Source organism: Trichomycterus rosablanca, chromosome 20, assembly GCF_030014385.1.
Source record: "Trichomycterus rosablanca isolate fTriRos1 chromosome 20, fTriRos1.hap1, whole genome shotgun sequence".
Taxonomy (NCBI): domain Eukaryota; kingdom Metazoa; phylum Chordata; class Actinopteri; order Siluriformes; family Trichomycteridae; genus Trichomycterus; species Trichomycterus rosablanca.
In genome coordinates this window covers 16,681,759-16,706,121 of record NC_086007.1, presented here as the reverse complement: position 1 = coordinate 16,706,121, position 24,363 = coordinate 16,681,759, and the positions used below count along the sequence as shown (strand labels likewise).

Genomic DNA, 24,363 nt, shown 5'->3' with positions numbered 1-24,363 from the left:
TGGCTAACACCATCCCTACTGTCAAGCATGGTGGTGGCAGCTTCATGCTGTGGGGATGTTTTTCTGCGGCAGGAACTGGGCGACTAGTCCGCATAGAGGGTAAGATGACAGCAGCCAAATATAGAGAGATTCTTCAAGAAAACCTGCTCCAGAGTGCTCTGGAACTCAGACTAGGGCGATGATTCATCTTCCAACACGACAATGACCAAGGAGTGGCCTTAGGAGCAGTCTGTGAATGTCCTTGAGTGGCCCAGCCAGAGCCCAGACTTGAATCCAATTGAACATCTCTGGAAAGACCTAAAAATGGCTGTCTACAGACGCTGCCCATCCAACCTGAATGAGCTTGAGAGGATCTGCAGAGAAGAATGGGAGAAAATGCCCAAAAACAGGTGTGCCAAGCTTGTACAGACATACCCAAGAAGACTTGAGGCTGTGATTGCTGCCAAAGGTGCTTCAACAAAATATTAAGCCATGGGTGTGAATACTTATGTACCTATTATGTTTAAATGTTTACATTTGTAATAAATTTACAAAAATGTCTGAAAACATGTTTTCACTTTGTCATTATGGGCTATTTCGTGTAGATAATTATTTTTTTTTAACTCAAATTTTTATTGTAATTTTTTCAAGGTTTTCACTGTTTGTATTTCCTTTATAAAGTAATCCCTTAACTGTAGGTATCTAAAATGGTCTCCATTTTCTAATCCATAACGTGTTTTTAACTTCTGAAAGTTCATTACATTCCCATTCTCTATCAAAGTGCACATAGCTGTAAGCCCTTTTCTACCCCAGTTTCTGAAGTTGTGGTCATTTAAGCCTGGCTTAAATCTGTCATTATATGCAAACCAACTCAACAATTTTAAATCTTTTTTGTAATTTGTGGTGTTTAACAAGATCAAACCAGATATTCAATGTGTGCAAAGTTATTGGATCAATCGAGTCTTGTAGTGACATCATTAGTTTAGCACTGCCAATCAATACCTGGGTTGGATTGTCTGTCACTACTCTCTCAATATCTTTCCACTTTGCACTATAGTCTTCATCTCACCACTTGACTATTGGTCTGAGCTGTGCTGCATGGTAATAGTCTTTCAAATTCGGGAGTTCCATACCTCCTTTATGTTTTTCTAATTGTAGTGTACATATGTTATCCGTGTTTTTTTTTTTTACCATCCCATTAGGGTTGGGCGGTATTGCCGATTTTCATACCGTCATACCGTCTTCAGAAAATACCGCGGTATGCGGTATTACCAGTGGGGGGGTTGGGTGGTTGTTGGACAAACTTTACAGTGTACAAACTTTACAGTGTAATCACAGTATTCAAATGTTTTATTTTAAAAAATTAAACAATTAGAACATCAAACATTGCTTATCCTATCTGATCTATAATAAATATTTCACGCATAAGTGTAAATGCGTCTCTTTATATATATTTTTTTATTTCTGCGCAGTTCTTATCGGCTGTAATCCACCCATTCAGCTTGGCATCAGTAGAAGTAATCAGTCAGTCATAATAAGAGCTGTTTATTGTCGAAATTTAAATCCGAAAACACTTTTAATATCGCGGAGAGCGAGCAAGACGTGCACACACACACAGAGAGAGAGAGAGAGAGAGACGTAACCGAGCTACAGAGAGAACATACAGAAAACGAGCACAAATAACTAAGAAATAAACTTGTTTAATTATGTTAAATCTGATTATTTCATGGTGCGTATGTTTTAAAGCAGAAATAAACACAGGCACAAAAGAGGATTGTTCTGAAACTTAATGCGATGCAACCACAGTATGTCTCTTCTCTCTAGATTTTTCTCTTCTTTTAAAATAAATCAAGTCAAGTCAAGTCAACTTTATTTATATAGCGCTTTTTACAATAGACATTGTCTCAAAGCAACTTTACAAAATCCAGGACCAACAGATACAAAAAACCCCTGTTGAGCAAGCCGAGGGCGACTGTGGCAAGGAAAAACTCCCTGAAAATTACAGGAAGAAACCTTGAGAGGAACCAGACTCAGCAGGGCCCATCCTTCTTGGGTGGCCAGGAGGATATTTTAAATAAATACACGATTTACACAAAGCATACGAACACAGAATTAAATGATCTAAAAGTTATAACTGGTAATAAATAGATAAATTATAATAGAGTTGTTCTTCGCTGTAATAATGTCTGTAGTGATTTCTTGTCATTCTTGGTGCAATTACTCCAGACCAGTCACATCCGGCAGGAGCAGCATAGTTGTCACGGCAGTCTCGACTTTAATCCTTAACCTCGGCGGGTAAACAGGTTTCCATCAGAACGCCTTTGGAGTAAAACAACAAAGAATGTAGTTAATAATGTACAATGCGAGTTGAGTAAAACAGTTTTACAGAGAGTTTTAGACTCCGGCAGCCCTAATTATTACAGCATAACTAAAAGGGAGAGCGAGCAGGTAACAAGGTCATGAAGGCTTTCACAGTACATCAGCGCCCACCTCTCCTACCCAAACCGGAGTGATCGGACGACAGCAACCCAACATCCCTGATGAAACCACAAGTTTCTATGACCAAGAACCCCCAAGCTCTGCGCCTTTGTCTATACTAATCAAAAGCCTGAGAAAATAAATATGTTTTCAGTCTAGACTTAAACATAGACTGTGTCCGAATCCCGAATAGAGGCAGGAAGATTATTCCAGAGTTGTGGAGCTTTGTAAGAAAATGCTCTTCCACCAGCTGTGGTCTTTTTAATTTTAGGAACTATAAGTAACCCCGCGCTGGGTTGTAGTGATTAATAAGTTCACTCAGATACTGTGGAGCCAGACCATGTAGCGCTTTATAGGTTAGTAAAAGTATTTTGTAATCAATGCGGAATTTAACTGGCAGCCAGTGTAGAGATGATAGAACAGGACTGATATGATCAAATTTCTTAGTTCTAGTTAGCACTCGAGCTGCTGCATTTTGAACTAACTGGAGTTTGTTTATGGATCTACCAGAGCATCCAGTTAGAAGAGCATTACAATAATCTAACCGAGAAGTTATAAACGCATGGATCAGTTTTTCAGCGTCATTAACAGATAGTATATTTCTTATTTTACAGATATTACGCAAATGATAGAAAGCAACTCTAGTAATATTATTAATGTGTGTATCAAAGGAAAGATCTGAATCTATTGTGACACCCAAGTTTTTTACATCTGGGCTGGGAGTAACAGAGAAAGTGTTTAGGTTTAGCACCAGGTTAGACAACTTGTCTCTTGCAGCTTGAGAGCCAACAAGTAAAACCTCAGTTTTATCTGAATTAAGTAAAAGAAAATTACACGACATCCAGTTTTTTATGTCGTTTACGCAATCTTCTATCTTACTGATTGTGTCAGTATCATTTGGTTTGGCTGATATATACAGCTGTGTGTCATCTGCATAGCAGTGCAATTTTATGCCATGTTTATGAATAATTTCACCTAGTGGAAGCATATAGAGTGTAAATAATAGCGGTCCAAGTACCGACCCCTGTGGAACACCACACTTTACTTTTGTAGTTTCCGAGCATTTATTATTTACATAAACAAATTGCGAGCGGTCAGTCAGATATGATTGAAACCAAGAGAGTGCGAGTCCTTTAACACCTACTGTATTTTCTAGCCTCTCCAGTAAAATGTTATGATCGACCGTATCAAACGCTGCGCTAAGATCTAATAGAACAAGAAAAGAGACACATCCATTATCAGAAGACATTAACAACTCGTTAACTACTCTAATTAATGCGGTTTCGGTACTATGATTGGGTCTAAATCCTGATTGAAATTTTTCATGAATACAATTTTCATTCAAATAAGAGCATAACTGTTTGGAAACGACTTTTTCTAATATTTTAGAGACAAAAGGAAGGTTTGAAATTGGCCTATAATTAGCTAGTACATGTGGATCAAGATTAGGTTTTTTAATCAGGGGTTTAATAACGGCACTTTTAAACAATTTAGGTACGTACCCAAGGCTAAAGGATGCATTGATTAATGTAAGCAGGGGCTCTACAATAGCTGGGAGTAAATCTTTAAGTAAACGAGTTGGAACAGGATCGAGTATACACGATGATGACTTCGATGATTTAATCAACATAGTTAGTTCATTTTGGGAGATTGGATTAAAGGAATTTAGTTGGATTAACTCGTTACTATTATCACCAATGCTGCTCGGAGTGAGTCCATACTTAACATTGGCAAGTGACACACTTTGACTCTGAAGTCGTATTTTTTCTATCTTGTCATTAAAGAATTTTAAAAAATCATCGCTGGTACAGTCAGGCGGTATATTAGATTCAGTTTCATTGACGTTTTTAGTTAATTTGGACACTGTCTCGAAAAGGAATCTGGGATTGTTTTTATTTTTCTCTATTAGGGACGAATAATATAAAGATTTAGCTTTTATAAGTGCATTTTTATACTCAGTTAGAGCATCTTTCCAAGCAATCTTATACACCTCCAGTGTAGTGTGACGCCACTTGCGTTCTAATTTTCGTGCTGCTTGTTTAAGTGCGCATGTGTGGTCATTGTACCAAGGAGCAAGTTTTTTCTCCCTAATCAGTTTAGTTTTGAGTGGGGCTACGTTATCTAAGGTTGTGCGCAGTACGGTCTCTAGGTTTTGAGTTGCCTGATCTAGTTCTTTAGGTTCTGATGCTGGTATATTTGGTAATTCTGGTAGGCAGTTTATGAACGCTGCTGCAGTTGCAGATGTAATAGTGCGCTTACATTTAAAACGATGTGGTTGCTGTATATTATTGGACAGGGACACTTCATATATTAGTAGGGAGTGATCAGAAATTAAGTCATTCTGTGGTACAATTTCCAGGTTGTCTATGTTTATACCATAAGTAAGTATTAAATCTAAGGTATGTTTACAGCGGTGAGTGGGTCCTGTTACATTTTGGGTGATGCCTAAGGACTCTAAAATAGAATCAAACGCAATTTTGAGTGGATTACACTTATCCTCATAAATATTAAAGTCACCAACAATTAAAGCTTTCTTAGTTGATAAGACTAGTCTAGAAAGAAAATTGGCAAATTCGTTAAGAAATTCTGAGTAAGGACCAGGAGGTCGATAAACAGTAACCAGTTTAAACATACTAGTTTTATCAGATGAACATTTATTGGTTATGTCAGAGATAAGAACTTCAAACGAGTTTGTTATGGGAGATGATTTTACAGTAAGACCTATGTCTTTATCATAAATTGTGGCTATTCCTCCACCACGACCGCTAAGACGTGGCTTATGTTCATAACTGTAACCCGGAGGAGATGCTTCATTTAAACTTAGATACTCATCAGGTCTAGCCCAGGTCTCGGTTAAACAAAGTGCACTAAGACTATTATCTGTAATTATTTCATTTACAATTACTGTTTTGCATGCAAGTGACCTGATGTTTAGAAGTCCTAACTTTAGTTTAGCCTTACTAGGGTTTTCATGATGCTCATTTAGATTAATTTTAATTAAGTTATTATGACATACTTTTTGATTTAGTTTTGGCTTACACCTGCCACGGTAAACAGACACAGTCTCAATGGTTTGTGACCTAAGGATTCCGGGTGACGTCCGATGGCGACTCGCAGACAGTCGGTTAGGCCTGTTTGTCTGCTGCCTGGTCTTGGCTCTGGATAGTCATTTAACACTATCTGCCGCTACACTAACGCGGTAATAAAGCCTGTCACCTATGCTGCAAGAAATGCGAGCAGCACCCTCCCACGTAGGGTGGACACCATCCCGCTTCAAAAGACCAGGCCTTCCCTCAAAAGTGGACCAGTTATCTACAAAATCAATGCAGTTTTCTGAGCACCATTTAGACATCCAGCGGTTCAGCGACAACAACCTGCTGTAGGTTTCGCCACTGGGTCGAATCGGTAAGGGGCCAGAGCACACTACTGCCTCAGACATCGACCTAGCTAACTCACACACCTCTTTAACATTACTCTTAGTAACCTCAGACTGCCGTAAACGAACATCATTAGTGCCAACGTGGATAACAATCTTCGAAAATCTACGATTAGCATTAGCCAGCACTTTCAGATTTGCTCTGATGTCAGGCGCCCTGGCCCCCGGAATACAAGTGACTATGGTTGCTGGTGTCTCTATGGGGGTTGCAATACTCACCTGTCGGAGCTGAGAATCTCCTATAACCAGAGCACTTACATTAACAGGCTTCTCAGCGGGTGGGTCACTGAGTGGGGAAAACCTGTTGGACACGTGCAACTGAGATGGTCGGTGCTTTGCCCTACGACTATGTCGCCGAGATGTCACCCAGTCGCCCCGCTGTGAGGACTCTAATGCCGGAGTCTGGGGTTCTGTACCTGAACTGCTGGCATTCGGGACTGCTACAGCTGAATCTAAACCCTCACTATTAGTAGTCTGTTCTAAAGCCCGAATGCGCCCTTCTAACACTGATATCTTCTCCGTCAGACTAACAACTAATCTACACTTATCACATATAAAGTTATCACTAAACACGGAGAAGGAATAACTGAACATGTTGCACTCGGAACATGGATATAAAGCTCCTGCTGGGGCCATAATAACAGTACTTAGCTTTAGAAGATGAGTTGAAGTTGATGTTTATGTTGGTTTCACCGGCGCTTCTGCTGGTAGTCACAGAAAACCGGCTTTAATTCCGGACGAAACAGGCGATGATGAGCTGGAATATAAAAACCAACAACCAAACAACACAAACGCTCTTCGTTCGGATAAAACGGCTGTAATTCTAAAGGAAAACGGTGTTTATGCGCTCATGTACAAAACAAATAAACAAAACGCGGTTCCTACAGACAGAAAACGGTTTTAACTCCCCACAAAACAAAGATGTTTAAGCGCTGAACTACAAAAACAAACAAACACAAACGCACTTTGTTTCCGACAAAACCGGCTGTAATTCTAAAGGAAAACGGTGTTTATGTGCTGGTGTACAAAACAAATAAACAGAACGCGGTTCCTACGAACAGAAAACGGCTTTAACTCTCCACAAAGTAAATATGTTTAAGCGCTAAAATACAAAAACAAACAAACACAAACGTGCTTCGTGCGGACAGAAAGCGGTTTTAATTCTGGATGAATAATATGTTTATGCGCTGGATTACAAAACAAACTAAAACCGGCTTCGTTCGGATGCCGGTAGCAGAAGTTTTCACAAGCACGAATTTACGTTAGTAAACAAGCGTAAACACAAGCGCTTTTTTACGATAGACAAAATAACACTCTATATCAACTACGCGCGAAAGATTAACGTTTAAAACATACGTATATAAAAAGTTATTTAGCTAATGGCTACAAACAAACAAACAACTAGGCTACAGTCTCAACGTGCGTACCACCGGAAACGGAAGCCCACCGGAAGGGGGAGGGGAAAATAAATCTTTTTTTCTCATTTAAGTGTTGTTTGAATTAGGCCTACATTTAGGGCAAGGTAGCAAAATGTTTATGATTGTTCATCATTGATATTAATATCGGGGCTGTCTTATAGTTTACCCAATAGCTCTTCCCGAGGAACGAAGAGTCATTTTTTTGAACGGCTCTTTAAAAGGAACCGAGCCAAAAGATCCGGCTCCCTTCAAGGAGCCATAATCCCATCACTACAACCAATCAGTGAGCTCCAACCGCCTACCCCTCCCACCCCTCCCTTACTGTGGATGCGCGAATGTCTTAAAGTCTCAGTTTTCAAGGTAAACCTGAAGCAGAAATTTGGCACTTCACATTTTTAAAAATACCATCACCATTTTAAAATACCGTCACCATTTTAAAATACCGCAGTATACCGTAATACCGTCACCACCCAACCCTACATCCCATATGAATCTAGAAATCATTTTATCTCAGGTTTTGAACTTTTCTTGTGGAATCCTAATAGGTAGGGATTGAAAAAAATATGGTAGTCTAGGGAAGATGTTCATTTTAATTACTTCAATTCTTGAGTTAAAATCTAATTGTAGGGTCGACCATCTCTCTAAATCTTTACTAATCTGGAGATGGATTTGATCATAATTTACTTTATAGAGATGAGCTAGTTGTTTTGTTAGAGTTACACCAAGATATTTAATAGTTTTTGATTGCCATTTTAATTTATAAGTTTTCTTGATTTGTGTGGATGGAGTATAATAAAAGGTCAAAATCTGTGTCTTATTCACATTTATTTTGTATTCTGAGTGTTTGCTGAATTGATTTATAAGATGCATCAGCTCAGTAAAAGTTGTATTGGGGCTGTTCAGGTATATCATGATATCATCCGCAAATAGGCTTATTATATGTTCTTGTCCATTAATATTAATTCCTTTTATTTCCTCACTTTGTCCGATCGCCTGCGCCAATGGCTCAATATACGTATATAGCAAAGAGGAGCGGGGACAAGCAGCATCCCTGTCGCATCCCTCTTCCCAACGTTATTCTCTCCGTTAGGCTCCCATTAACTTTTATTCTGGCCGTGGGATTTTGATAGATAGTTGTAATACAATTAATTGAGTCTTTATCGAATCCGAATCGTTCTAGTACTAAATACAGGAAGGTCCAATTTACGCTGTCGAAGGCTTTTTCAGCATCAAGACTTAGCAATGCAGCACTTTTCTAATTAGTCTGTATTGTGTTAATTATCTGGATGGTCCTCCTAATGCTGTCTTGTGTCTGGCGTCCTGTAATAAAACCGGTTTGATCCTCGTCAATTAGGTCGTTTATAAATTTCTCATATCTTTGTGCTATAATAGATGTACAGTATATAACTTGTAATCCACATTTAGGACTGATATGGGTCTAAAATTGTTACAGTAATCAGTGTCTTTACCTTCTTTGGGAATTATTGAGATTATTGCCTCTTTCCAGGACGGTGGTAAGTGGCCTTCTTTGAGAGTCCAATTAAAGGAGGCCACAAGGAGAGGTATCAGTTCCTCTTTAAAAGTTTTGTACCACTCCGATGGGAAACCATCATCTTCAGGGGTTTTTATTGGCTTTAAGCTTGGATATAGCCTTGGATATTTCCTCTGGTGTTATAGGGGCTGTAAGATCGTTGTTTTGTAGTTCCCCAATGGCTGGCAAATCGAGTGAATTAAGGAACTGTCTTTTTGCCTCCTCACTGGATGAGGGTGGTTGTGTATATAGATTTTTGTAGTAGTCTTTGAATATATTTTCTATTTCTGTAACACTATATTTTAATTGGCCTGATTGAGGATCTCTGATTTTGGATATTGTATTTAGTGCCTGTTGTTTTCTAATTTGCCTTGCCAGTAGTCTAGTAGCTTTAGGGAAAGTTTCTTCTCTATCTCTCCTCCTAGAATTTTGTCTATTTCCCCTTTTGTGGTCTTCATTTCCTGTAGGAGTTGAGTATTTTGGGTGTTTTGATATTTTATTTCTAGGTTTTTTAATTTTCCAGTCAGGTTGAGATAAGCCGCTTGTTTTAGTTTCTTTTGATTTGATGTTATAGCTATAAATATTCCTCTAATTACAGCCTTTAAAGAGTCCCATAGGATAGTTGGGCTAGTTTCATCTGTATCATTTTCTTCGATACATCTTTCTATTTCTTTTCTAATTTGCTCAATTATTACTTTATTGTTCATGATGCCACTGTTCAGTCTCCAAATCGTGTTTCTATGTCTGCTATTAATGTGCACAGTTAAATGGACTGTTATGATCAGAAATATCAGCCACTCCTATTTTGCATTCTCTCACCCTGTGCATGTCCCAGCTATTCATAAATACATAGTCTATTCTAGAATGAGTGTTGTGTGTGTTGGAGTAGTGTGTATAGTCCTTCACTGTTGGGTTGAGTTCTCTCCACACATCCGTCATGCCCTGTTTCTTCAATGACATATTCATGAATTTAGTTAAGTGAGCCTTACTTCTTTTTGTGCTTATCTTATGATCTAGAAGTACATTAAAATCCCCAGCGCACATCATAATGCCTTCTTATTCTGATGCTATGGTTGTATATATAAGGCTTTAAAAAAAGGTTTATTACTTTCTGGTGGAGCGTATACTGTACATTAATTAATGTGACTTAATGTGAATGTGAATCTCATCTCATGATCTGTGCTTTAAGTTTACTCATTTTGAGAATTACCTTGCTTCTCTTAACTGGGTTGTTCAGCCCATTCATGTTTAATGACACTAGCGAGATGTTACTGATATTGTTTTTGTAGGGTCTTGTACTGTTCCTGAAACCATATCGTAACCATGGTAACCAACAACAACTTTGTAAGAACATAGAACAGTTTGATATAAAACAGGGAATAATCTAAGTTCCAAAAGTAGGCATGTGTCCATGTGTATGCCTCCCACGTTACTTTCGTGGGGTAAGGGGAGTGTCCCGCAACGTGTGGGGGCCCCTCGCTAGGTAGGTCTGGTCTTATTGTCCAATAATGTCTCTGCATCAACCTCCTAGCGTAGAGTATGTTCTTAGTTACCGATCAGATGTAACAAGTGAAGACAGTCAATCAATATTATGACCAGTTCAAGGGGTGCAAACAGTATTAATCTATTCGTCCATAACCATTATTTAGTCTTTTGAGTGCACTCGCTTTCCTCTTTGTCCATTCCACAAAGTTTGAATCAGTTCATCTGGACACAAGTTTGCTGTAGAGATACCTGTACGTTTCGTCACTCAATCCGAATGACTTCTTCAGTCTGAGCTGGTGTTGAATACCCCAACCTTACAGTATATGCAGTTGATTAGCATAACGACCGATCACTGCCCATTGCATAACAATGGAACTGGTGATCAGGTCTATATGAAATTCACAATGACCATTAATTACAATGGACATGTGTGTCTTTCACACATGATTGGGGTAAAGCTCTAATTACGGCGTTGTAAGATGGTGAGAGATGTACTCTCGGGCCCCCTCCCCGGTTCAGGGATGGTCGTTCCCTCTTCACGTAAATGGCCTCTTTGACTCCACGTTCAAACCAGCGTTCCTCCTTGTCAAGGATCTGCACATCTTCATCATTAAATGAGTGGCCGCTGGCTTGCAGGTGGGTGTAAACCGAAGAGTCCTGGCCAGAAGAGGTTGATCTTCTATGTTGGGCCATCCGTTTCGCCAGTGGCTGTTTAGTTTCCCCGATGTACAGTTCCCGGCAATCCTCCCGGCACCTAACAGCATACACTACGTCCTTAGGGTGAACTAATTTCTGGCGTAGCGTGTTCTGGGGTTTGAAAGCAACTGAAACACGGTGTTTGGAGAATATCCGTCTTAATTGTTCCGATACTCCCGCCACATACGGAATCCCCACTGGTTTGCGCTTAGACCGCGGTTGTTCTTCTCCTCCCTTCGATCCACTGGAGCCGTGTTTGGGCATTTTTCCTGCTTTTAGAGCTTTACCCCAATTAATTAGAGCTTTACCCCAATCATGTGTAAAAGACACACATGACTGTTGTAATTAATTGTCATTGTGAATTTCATATAGACCTGATCACCAGTTCCATTGTTATGCAATGGGGGGTGATTGGTCGTTATGGTAATCAACTGCATATAAGGTTGGGGTATTCAACACCAGCTCAGACTGAAGAAGTCATTCGGATTGAGTGACGAAACGTATCTCTACAACAAACTTGTGTCCAGATGAACTGATTCAAACTTTGTGGATTTGTGTACCTGGATTATTGAGCATGCATCAACAGACTCTTTGTCCATTATTCCCTTTGAAATTCCTGGAGTCTCTGTTTGGCTCGCTGAGCAGTAGCTTCTGAGCTACCGACTCGTTTCCACGATAGTGCCCGCTGGAGTTGCTCCTCCATCCCGGTTCTGACTGCACCTCTCCCACCATCTCTGCCGTGATTCCCCTCCGGTTCAGTTCTTTCGCCGCCTCCTGTGCACTCTCATATGTCCGCGGACCGGCTTCCCAGTGGATCCTGATTTTCATCAGGTGCGTCTGGAAGCATATTCCTTTCTCCTTCAGGGCTTTTTTAATAACGTTATATTCCTTTCTTTTCCGGACTACCTTGGTGGCGTAGTCATGGTCAAAAAAGAGTGCTCGGTTTTGGTAGTGAATTTCTTTCTCTTTCACCGTGTATTGAAGAAAATTCACCACAATATATCTCGGGGGTTTATCAGCATCTGGTTTTGGCAGCAAGGCTCGGTGTGCCCGCTGTATTTGTAGATCCATGTTTGTCGGCAGAGGCAATTTGTTTTTCAGAAGTTGTTCAGTGAATTGTGTTACCGAGCTGCCCTCTGCTCCTTCTTTCATGCCAAAGATGTAGATATTATTCCGCCGATTTCTTCCCTCTTGGTCTGTCAGCATATCCTGTAGTGTTCTCTGTTGTTTTATAAATTGAATCAGAGCCTCTTTTGCCTCCATGTTCCAGTTTTCTAGCTCTTCGATTCTCTGTTCAGTCTCCGTGATTCTTGAAGCTTGTAGTTCTGTCGTTGTTTCCGTGAGCCGCTGGTTAATGTCCTTCTTAAAATCCTCGAGTTCTTTTTTCATTTCCTTTTTGATTTCTTCTTTGAATGTGGTGAACTCTATTTTCAGTTTGGTTTTAAAGTCCTGGATTTCCTTAACAATGTCTTTCATTCCTGTTTGAATCACCGCAGCCACCTCGGACTCCATGCACTCTTCCTCTCCCTCCATGTCATCTGCTGTATCGTCTCTGTTGGTCAATTCGGGTTGTTTTTCGGGTTCTTTTGGTTTGTTTGTCTTCTTGGTCTTCCTCCCCTTTCCATTTCTGCTTCAGATGTATTAATTTTTATTGAAATAATCAAATTCAGGGTTTTTTGTCGAGTACCGATCGGGAGCGAATTATCTATGCTGCCATCTTGGGTTGCCAAATCCTCGTGTAGATTTTTTGAAAGAGAACTATACTCAAATCAGATTTCAAATATGTCTGTAATGTAACAAAATGTGGAAAAAGTAAAGGGGTGTGAATACTTTGTGATGGCACTGTATATGTATGTATGTTTTTTTTGTTGAAGGTAACAAGGGAGACATTGGCCCAAAAGGATTGGCTGGTCAGTCAGGATGCTTTGGAAGAAAAGGGGATACAGGGGAGCCAGGACCTGCAGGAGATTGTGGTCCAGTGGTTAGTCATCAGAGTTTACAATTAGAGTTATTCTACTGAATGCTTTTTTGTCTCTACATTGACATATGAACAAATTTGTATGTAGGCTCAGTATTTTTGTCCATTACTGAATAAGTTTATATATTTGTAAAGCAATTTAACAATGTCTATGTTAAATAATATATAGTTCAATTGATAGCCTTTAACTCGTTGTAATTATATTCTTATATCAAAGTGTATTATATAAATGTTTCTCTATGTGAGCAAGATAAAAAGATGAAAAAGTGAACTTTTATATGATGCCCTAAATACTGTCTATATTTTTTGTGTAATAATTTCTGGCGGATGCCAACACAGTTACTATCATTTAGACATTCTTTAAGTGTAAGTTGGGAACAGTTGTTTTTTTACTTTTTACCATTGACAAATGGTTATTCTTTTTTAAGGGTATTAGGGTGCCTGCAGTAGCTGGTGAATGTATCCCGGGTTCCTGGCGAAGCAGGCGTTACAGAGCTCAGCAAACTAAGGCCTTAAGTACTAGGTCTTCTAATTAGGGCTGATCGCCTGCAGCTGTGGGCTGGCTTATCCACAGGTCTTTGAGTGGGCTCATTCTTCCCCTTTTGAAGATTTTGGTGGCCGGGGATGGAGAACCAGGTACGTGACTTTGTCCGTGCCTGCACTGTGTGCGCTCTGAACAAGAGCACCCGGGAGCGTCCGCGGGGACTTCTCCATCCGTTGCCGATACCTTCAAGACCGTGGTCCCATATTGCCCTGGATTTTGTGACAGGCTTGCCAAAGTCCAGGGGGTTCACGGCGGTGTTGGTAATTGTCGACCGGTTCACCAAGTCTTGCCTGTTTGTCCCGCTGCCCAAGCTACCATCCGCCATGGGCACTGCGCAGATCATCCTGCAACATGTGGTGAGAGCGCATGGGGTCCCATCAGACATTGTGTCTGACCGGGGCCCGCAGTTTGTAAGCCAGTGCTGGCGGGCCTTTTGTCAACTCATTGGCGCTAAGGCCAGCTTATCCTCAGGGTATCACCCTGAGTCGAACGGGCAGTCGGAAAGGCTGATCCAGGATCTGAGCAAGATGCTCAGGTGCCTTACGGCAGGGAATCCGGCCACGTGGTCCGATAAATTATTGTGGGCTGAATTCGCTCACAATACCCTGCATCACTCGGCGATAGGAATGTCACAGTTTGAAGCTCAGTTCGGGTACCCTCCTCCGCTCTTTCCTGAGCAGGAGCAGCAGGTAGCGGTCCCGTCTGTACAGCTTCATGTCCGCCGCTGCCACGCTGCCTGGCGTAAAGCAAGGCAGGCACTTGTGGCCACCCAGCGCTCCATGAAGCGCAATGCTGATTGCAGGCGGCAGCCGGCTCTCACCTTCCGGCCGGGCCAACTTGCCCTTGTGTCGACGAGGGATCTCCCCGTCAGAGGTGCCCCTCACAAGTTGGCACCCAAGTACATTGGTCCATTTAAGGTGGTAAAGCGGATTAACCCGGTGACCTACAGGTTGGAGCTTCCTCCCCGGATGAAAGTGCATCCAACCTTTCACGTCTCCCAACTCCGACCATTTATGTGCGGGGGAGTTACACCCCCTCCCAAACCTCCCGCCCCTCGTATCATCCAGGGTGCCCCTGCCTTCACTGTCCGCCGGCTGCTGGATAGCAGGAAGGTTCACGGTAGCACCCAATACCTGGTGGATTGGGAAGGTTATGGCCCTGAGGAACGTTCATGGGTACCGGCTCGTCAGATCCTGGACCCTGAACTGATCCGCGACTTCCGACAGAACCAAGCTGCGGGTCCTGGGACCTCAGGAGCTGTCCCTAGAGGAGGGCGTTCTATTAGGGTGCCTGCGATAGCTGGTGAACGTATCCCGGGTTCCCGGCAAAGCAGGCGTTACAGAGCTCAGCAAACTAAGGCCTTAAGTACTAGGTCTTCTAATTAGGGCTGATCGCCCGCAGCTGTGGGCCGGCTTATTTTAGCCAGCTCTGCGCAGCAGCGGACGTCGCACCTTTTGTTCTTTTCCTCTAAGTGGCAGCTCGTCCACACCTTTTTCAGGGCCAGAAGGTACCCCGGGTGGCGTTAGGCCAGTCGGGTGTGTAGGCTGAAAGACTGAGGTAAATAGCTTTTGCTTTATCTCCGTTAGGGTTAGTGTGGTGCGACGCCATGCAGTCCTCGAGCTGCTTTTGTTTTGACCGTGTTAGCTTCAGCGCTAGCGGCTCCGTTAGCGACAAGCTAATCGTGCTTGTGGCGAGCCCCTTCTCAGTGCTTTAGCTCTCATTGTTATTGGATTTCGCAACTGCTGGGTGGCGACGCCGTAAAGCGTTCGGCTGGCACGCCAACTTCCCCGGTTCGAATCCACCTCCTTGCCTTGTCTATTGTCTTTAATATATTTTGTCTTTTTCAGCAAAGTGGCTGCCGATCGCGCTCCGTCCTGACTAACCGAATTAGCGGGGCTGGCTCCTTCTCTTGCAGCGGTTCGCCGCAGCGCTTAATAGCGCTTCCCCCCTCTCTCTCACCTGCACTCAGATAGCGCGGTGGTAACGCAACCGGCTCGCACCTCCGCGACCCGGGTTCGCGTCCCAGTTTATTGTGTGTTTTTCATTTTCAGTTTTCGTTGCCTGCAGCGCCAGCGGCTCCCATCGGAGTTTCCGATTGGTTTTTGTTTCTAGTTTTTCCATTTTTGTTCTTTTATTTGCTTTAAAAAATAAAATTATTCTCTTGTTTAAATCTGCATTTGAGTCCTCCTTCTTCCACGTGACAAAGGGTGAGAGTTCTCCAGGATGTTCTGGTGAGATAGGATACCCAGGAGAAACAGGTGCTAAAGGACAAAGAGGTCTTCCAGGACCACAAGGCCCTGGATTTTCTGGGTCAGTTGGCCAACGAGGACAAGCAGGAGATCCAGGACCTGAAGGACTTCAAGGAATTCCTGGGCCTAAAGGGGTTAGATGTAAGGCTTTTTTTGCAACCAAAATTGCATTTTGGGATCTTATACAGTATTTATACTGCATAAAAATCCATTTAATTCTTTGTGTAATTGATTTAATATGATTTTGGTCTTTGTTGACACTATCTAATCATGTAATTTCTGCAGCTGCACATTTATGCTGCCAATCTTTTATTCTACCACATTACCAAGGTGCTCTGTTGGATTCAGGTCTGGTGTCTGTGGAACTTGATTTTTTGTTATTGGAACTAGTTCAGACTGACTTTTGACTATGGCTTTGGGACATGACACATTTTTATGGAGAAAGTAATCATTATAAAATAGATACATTGTGAATGTAAAGGTTTGCACATTGTACGTTTTGACTCAAGGCAGATTAGTTTTGAGAACTATTCTGTGTAAACCCTAAAACTACTGGAAGTGAAAAGAGGATCAGTTGTTTTTATCTTGATCTTGATTTGCGTCTTTATAATTTTAAGCACTGCACTGCTTAATCCATGTTATTTACATTGTGATATTCACTTTTTTCTTTCTATAGGTGATATTTTGCCCTGCAGTTCTGTCAATAAAGGAGCTCCAGGACCTAAGGGAGAGATTGGGGATAAAGGTAAATATGGGACTGATTTATTAGTTAAACTGATTAGTTAATTATTGTTAAAAGCATAAATAAAGGAAAGTCAGTCATTAAAAACTATGCTCCCATAAATATTCATTGAAAAGGCATTACTACTAGTAAAAGACCTAATAAAAAGAAGTGGTTCTACAGTCATTTCTTATGTTTTTCTCAATTGTCCCTAAATGCTTATGATGCAGCTAAGTGACAGTAGTATAAGTATGACCAGGTTATAAAATAAACTGTATAATAACATACAAACCACATTTTCAAAAAAGTTGTATGTCTGGCAGATTTGCCCATTTGTGCACTGTTTATACAGTATTTGTGCATTAATGTCACTGTAGATGCCTCTGTTAATTTGGCATAAAGTTTCCTCCCATCAGTTATTTTCAGTAGAGTTTTTGGAAATAACATACAAACCACATTTCCCCCAAAAAAATTTAAAATGCAATAAAACATTGTTTGTTCATTTAAACCTTTAACTGCTAGAGGTACAAAGTTCTCAATATTTTCTCTGATAAACTGAAATTCAATTTGTTATTCAAATATAGAATGAGCAAACCAGTCCAGCACAAATGCTCTGTGTCTTTGATGCCAAGCTGTTATACTGCATGACATTGTTCTAAAATAACTATGGACTTCCAGGGGAAAGACCTAGACATAATAGCACCTAGAAGGCAGCATATGTTTCCATAAAATCCAAATATACATCTCTGCTCAAATGGTACCTTTACATACACTCCAGTCACCCATTCTGATGCACCCCTATTCCATGAAAGATGTTGGCTTTTTCACTTTTTACTACTAACAGTCTTAGATGGTTCTCTTTGTTTTCGTCAAGGAGATTTTTGTTTGTTTTACTCCAAAACCGGCTGAAATTGTAACAAGCACACATGTCGTGGAGATTATTATGCCCTTCTGCATTTTCAAATTTGGGAGATGTGGCATGGAGCCACAAATGATTTTTTCTCCACTTCTATGTAATTTTACTAGGGTAAAAAAAACTTCTTACATATTGATAACTATGAGTAAAAACAAAGAATACAGCAATTTATATATGAATAGTTAAAAAGCAATAGTACAACTTTTGTTTTAGACAAAAAGAAACAGACAAAGTATAAAAAGAAGCAATATAATCTCTATGATGATGTGTATAAATGCATGAGGGTCAAAGAATTTGGTTTGCAGTGTCTACATTAATTAAAACTCCCAGTTGAACCAGCCAAGGTTAACAGCGGCAAGAAAAAAACCCCATCAAAATTACAAAAAAGAAATCTTAGGAGAAACCAGACTTAATAGGGACCCATCCTCATTGGGAGGTCTAAAGAATAATTTAAATAAAATAGATTTAAACAAGTCATAAATACACAAAAATGATAGTGAGATCTGAACATTTTGAGTGCAGACTCTGGCACCCATTACAGCATAAAAAAGAAAGAACAAATAGGTAACGTAGCCATGGTTCTATGCATTTCACAGGACATCAGCGCCAACCTGCCCCACAGTCAACAGACCTTAGTGATCTCATGAAAAAAGCAGAATGACAGCTACCCAACATCTCTGTGACTTTGAACCCCCAAACTCTCTGGTGGCCAGTTCCGGGCCTAGGGGTTGAAACCAGGCACAGCCAGATAAGCCAACATATTGTAACCAGGCCACCAATAGCAACAGAGGATGAGAAATTTGATAATAATACTTTTATGATCTTTTTAGGTTTTCTAGGGGAAGATGGCAAGCCAGGACCCACTGGGTTTAATGGACCCATTGGACACAAGGGAGAGAAGGGCATCCTGGGCAATCCAGGCACTGATGGCCCTACAGGTAAAAATAAAATGAATACTAGGTTATGCAAACTACAGTATGGATAACCAACTTGTTTTTAATTATTTTGTTTTCTCTTTGTCAGGGTTACCTGGTTTTTGTGGAGACCCAGGAGACAATGGGCCTGATGGAGAGACTTATGAAGGAGTGCCTGGGATATGTGGCAATACCGGACCTGGTGGGTTAAAGGGGCTTACTGGTGACTCAGTAGTAGGAGCTCCAGGGCCGATGGGCCCTAATGGCCTCATCGGACAACCAGGAGCTAAAGGAGTCCCTGGACCCCCGGGACCACCTGGTATTAAAGGTGTGACTGAATGACAGTTGTTAAAGTTGATCTCTAGATTTATAAACCATAGTGTGAGAATCACTGTTCTAGACTATATTTTTAGATCTAGTGAATAGAAAAATACCTGGGTATATGGGTGATGCAACAGTCTAATGCTCTAGCTTAATACTGCTGGGATCTCGGGGTTGGGGGAGAGCTCAGATTAATGCAGTTTTATCTGTTAGTTTATGTTAGTTCTATCTAATTTTAAATAATTATAAGTAAGTTGTGCGATTTATTTTATTGTTTACATGAATGAATTGTAATGATCAGTCAGATAGGATTAAAACTTAGAGAACAAGGAGAGACGCCACAATTATAAGAAGACAATAAGAGATCATTAACTACTCTAATTAATGCAGTTTAAGTGCTGTGGTCAAGTCTAAATTCTGATGGATATGTTTTACAGATGATTGATTTGTCAGCAAACCTATCCAGCCAAAATGGCAATACACTTTTGAGTTAGTTTACATTTGATTCCTACAGACTTACTGTTATCTTCAAAACCTATTATCACAGAGTCATCATAGTATTTTTGGAGGTGTTCTGCAGTTGTTTTCTAAAGTCTATATAATCTATGTAATGAATGAATATAAGGTGACAGGACAGTTCCCTGGGGCAGTCCTGTGCTGCACATTAATGTGTCACAAGTCCATTAAATCTGCATGATTTCTGAGCCCTCCCCCAAAAGACAGGGCTGGGTGGTATTACAAAGACTGGAATGACTGGAAAGTCATCATCATGATGTTTTATTTGTCCATATAAGAATATGCTCAGGATGACATTGTCCACACCACTGATAAGCCAAACATACCCTGCTCATTCAAAGATTGGGTGATACGGTGCTGTATTACTAACCCTTCATAGCTTTTAAACCCTATAAAGTCAGTGTCACATTTGTAAAGTAATTGATTTTTGGCAGTAGACAATAAAAATATGCTTGCCCATTGGAAAACAATTTAAGTTCAGAATGTGCCACCCTGAGCACTGCACCAATCCCTTTAGACAGCAGTACACTTTTGAAGAGTGGCAACCATAACAATCACCCCCACTGCCCAAAATTTTGCCATCTGAGATACTTTGTGACACAGAAGTGAACAATGGCAACATGAGAACTGTCGGCAACTCCAAATCCTGTAGTGTGAATTGTGTTGTGACTAGGTTATGACTAACAGTGAGAGCAGTGCTACAGCCAAATAGAATGCAAGACACGAAGTGAGGGGAAACATGGGGGAGGATAAATCATGGATCATGTCATGTGAAAACCACAATTACTTTAAAAACTCCCGATTACAAGAGATCAAGTTGTGTAGTGTAAACTATACAGCAAACTGACCACATAGAAAGTCGTTAAAAACAATACAACGCTATTGGAACTACACAACAAAAACATTTTAAAGATCATTTTACTTACATTTACCCCATACATACAGAGAAGAGAAACATGGAAATTAATAGCACTGCCTTATGGAGATCTCAAGCATTAGTTTGTGCCTGCACAGGTATTACTGGTGCACCTGGTTCTAAAGGTAGGAAAGGAGATCCAGGAGACTGTGGCCTGCCTGGTAAGGAGGGGTTTGCTGGACCACCTCAGACACAGTGTGATGCTGGATCAGTAGGCCCAATTGGTAAACCAGGACCCCCAGGCAACATAGGAAATCCAGGTAAGGAGTTTTGTTTCAGTCATCAGCCACAATATATTATGCACATGCAGTGCACATGTTTCATGTTCTTGTTACAGTGGTACCTTGAAACTCAATGTCAGTTGGTTCTGGGAGTGCCACTGATGTTGAGTTGAGTGTTAAAAGATGTTGAGTTTTAAGGTATTTTTTCCATAAGGATGTATGGAAAACCTGTTAATGCGTTTCATGGTCCTGTGGAACTTCATATATTTTAGTCTAATGTAAAATAATGGGATTTTTTTACACTTATTAAACCTGCACTTTACCTTTACTTCTTTATTATTTCCTTACACCTCTCGATCGTGGAGATGCTTGATCTTGGAATACCGTATTTCGTTCAGTAAAGGTGCATTTACATGAGAAGTGAAAAAATAGTTTTTGTGCCTTTCTGCTTTTTTCACCGCGAGCAAGGAATTTCATTAGTGGGAGAACTTATGAGCAGTAACAATTAAGGGACGTTAAGTGTTCCAGTGTCATTCTTTAAATATATTAATCCACATTAAGCATTTTTTAGCTAGAGGAAAATTAGAAGTTATATTAAATAAACTAAACGTGAAGAAAATGTATAACAAGTTTAAATTAAAAATAATTTGAGGCAGCTCAGGTGGCGCAGTGGTAAAGTACGCTAGCACACCAGTTGGGGTTTTGAATACATCGTATCGAATCTCATCTCTGCCTTCCGACTGGGCTGGGCGGCTGCATGAACAACAATTGGCTGTTGTTTATAGGGTTAGAGGGTAAAAAGTGCCCATCGGTGTATAAACTCTATTCGTGCAGGTGAAAAATGCAGTCGGCGTATGTCAGTTGAGAGGGGTCCTCAGTCAGCAGTGAGGGGTCGAATCAGTATAGAGGACGCAATCAGGGTAATTGGACATAACTAGATTAGGGGAGAAAATTGGGGGGGGAAGTGGGGAAAAATAGAAAATTAAAAAAATAATAATGATTTAAATAGAGTTCATCATCTGTCGGAGCACTTGGCTTTTGGAGGGGGCATGTGGTGATATGGCTCTCCTCTTAATTTAGGGGTTGAGCAAGTGGCAGCAGATTTACAATTGGGAATTGAAAATGACTAAATTCAGATATAAAGGGGAAAATCTAGGAAAAAGTGATATGAATAAAAGTACAGCATAATTAAAAGACATAACTTGTTTGTAAAGACTAATCAAAAGCTTAAGTGAATGCTTGACTTAGTAATGTAAAAATAATTACAAAGACATGGCAACAGAAGAAGAGGGTTTGGGTACTGGACTGGTCTGCCTGCAGTCATCAATAGAGAATGTGTGGAGAATTTTGAAGCAATAAATGTGACAATGACAACCCCGTACTGTTACACACCTTAAGACAGGTTGACACTTGGTATCCTTGGTGCCAAAACGTTTTTAAAATGTTGTGAGAAGAAATGGCAAATGGCAGTGTTCAATTTTTTACCGTCCCAACTTTTTTGGAGTATGCCTGAAATGCAAGAAAGGATGCATGGATGCATAATAACAATGAAGTAAAGTTGTGTCAGCATATCATACATCTTGGGTTCATACTGTATGAAATTAAATAAACGTAAAAAAAAAAAAAAAAAAAAACCTTTTTAATGACCCCACCATGGACTTATTGGACATTCCAGTTTAAAGCCTTAGACAATAATATAAATGTTTCCCCTTTTATTTCTTTTATTTTGGAAAATAGTTAATTTTTCATGCAAACAAAACATTATTGTCAATGTCTTTTCTTTAGGTTACTTTGGAGAGAAAGGTTTAGCTGGGTGGCCTGGGCCTCCAGGTAGGGGACCCAAAGGTCTTACTGGAAAATCTGGCATACCTGGTGTTCAGGGATACCCTGGTCAAAAAGGAGTGACTGGACCAAGAGGTGATAGTGGATCATCTGCTTGTAATGGAGTGAGGGGTAAATATGTCCTTAATATATCTATCTGTCCGTGTATGTATGTATATATTCACTGTCACATTATTATGACCACTAGCTAATATCCAGAGTAACCAACGTGTGCAGCACGGACAGCAGCTAGACAGGCTGGGAGTGACTTAATAAGGTCCTGGTAGGTTGTCACAGGTACCTGTAGCCATTCTGACTGCAGTGCATCCCACTTCTGCTGAAGGGTGTGTGGGGGAGGATTCATAGAGTGAACCAGAGAATCAAGGTGGTCCCACAGATGCTCACTTGGGTTCAAGGCTGGTAAATTAGGGGGCCAGGGTAGTACTTGGAGGTTTTGGTCATGCTTTTCAACCAAAGTCGGACATTTCTAGCCATGTGACAAGTTGCTAGAGGATCCCATCGGCCCAGGGAAGAAAATCAGCATGGATGGGGGTATGTAATCTGCAAGGTTAAATTCTTACCCAAATCATTTGAGAGTGCCCTCCACATGGATGCATGGACCCAGAAAATGCCACAAAAATATTCCCCAGACCATAACGCTGCCACCACCAGTTTGTGTTGTTCCAGCAATGTTTGCAGGATGTTTGTTCCCTAATGTTTCTTGCCCAACACGCCAACGTCTATCCATTTGATGAAGCAGAAAACGTTACTCATCAGAGAAGGCAACGCTTTGCAAATCATAGGTAATTCAATTCCGATACTGCCTTGAAAATTAAAGTAGATGCAACTTCGTTAGCAGAGGTGTAGCTATATGTCTGCTTCGGAGCTTTATACACAGTATGGTTCTCTGATCTGTTGTTTTAGACACTTGTCTGGTAGCCCCCTGGTTTATTTTGGCCGTGAGCTGCTCCACTGTAGTGTCGGTCCGCCCTCGCTCACCTTCGTAGCCGACGATCACCTTTCACATCGATGGCACGTGGTGCTTCTTAGTTTCCACGTCACTTATTCGCAATGGTGCCATTTGCCACTCACAATACACTTTCACCACAGTGAACAGTTCACAAACTGCAAAGTTTCAGAAATACTGTCACTCAGGTTTGTCGTTTTAAAGGTGTAGAAGCCAAGAAACAAGTTTTACAAAAGGATAAAGATGAGACAGTATACAAACTGCAATACAAATTATAGCAGCCATTACAGAACTGTAAATTACTTTTGTCAAGACCACTGGCAAAATCCTATACCATGACAGACCCTGGCTTTTGGACTTGTTGCTGATAACTGGATGGTCCTTTTCATTTTTAGCCCAGAACACATGGTATTCAGTTCTTTCAAAAATATCTGAAATGATGTTTCGTTTGACCACAATAGACGTTCTCACTGAGTGATGGTCCATTCGATATGCAACAGAGCCCAGAGAACTCGAAGCTGCTTCTGGACATGGTTAAAATAATACTTTTTTGCACAGTAAAGTTTTAAGTGGCATTTTTGAATGTAACTCAGTATTGCAGTGTTTGACAAAAGTCCCTTGTCCATGTGGTTATATCTATTGATGGATTATGGTTCTTGATGCAGTGTCGTCTAAGGTATTGGAGATCACAGGTTTTAAGCTTAGGCTTGTGCTCTATATATATATATATACAGGTCCTTCTCAAAAAATTAGCATATTGTGATAAAGTTCATTATTTTCCATAATGTAATGATAAAAATTAAACTTTCATATATTTTAGATTCATTGCACACCAACTGAAATATTTCAGGTCTTTTATTGTTTTAATACTGATGATTTTGGCATACAGCTCATGAAAACCCAAAATTCCTATCTCAAAAAATTAGCATATCATGAAAAGGTTCTCTAAACGAGCTATTAACCTAATCATCTGAATCAACGAATTAACTCTAAACACCTGCAAAAGATTCCTGAGGCTTTTAAAAACTCCCAGCCTGGTTCATTACTCAAAACTGCAATCATGGGTAAGACTGCCGACCTGACTGCTGTCCAGAAGGCCATCATTGACACCCTCAAGCAAAATTTCTGAACGAATAGGCTGTTCCCAGAGTGCTGTATCAAGGCACCTCAGTGGGAAGTCTGTGGGAAGGAAAAAGTGTGACAGAAAACGCTGCACAACGAGAAGAGGTGACCGGACCCTGAGGAAGATTGTGGAG

At 40.7% G+C, this 24,363-nt stretch overlaps 1 protein-coding gene across 1 annotated transcript in view; it reads left to right on the top strand.

Annotated features, from left to right (window-relative positions):
- The window catches only part of col4a4 (collagen, type IV, alpha 4), a 92,150-nt gene that overhangs the window by 25,212 nt on the left and 42,575 nt on the right, over positions 1-24,363 (top strand). Inside the window, exons 14-20 of the mRNA XM_063016283.1 lie at positions 12,898-13,004; positions 15,752-15,935; positions 16,471-16,539; positions 18,262-18,369; positions 18,455-18,673; positions 20,197-20,358; positions 22,105-22,272. Coding sequence (XP_062872353.1) covers positions 12,898-13,004; positions 15,752-15,935; positions 16,471-16,539; positions 18,262-18,369; positions 18,455-18,673; positions 20,197-20,358; positions 22,105-22,272 — 1,017 coding nt within the window. The remainder of the gene's footprint in view (positions 1-12,897; positions 13,005-15,751; positions 15,936-16,470; positions 16,540-18,261; positions 18,370-18,454; positions 18,674-20,196; positions 20,359-22,104; positions 22,273-24,363) is intronic.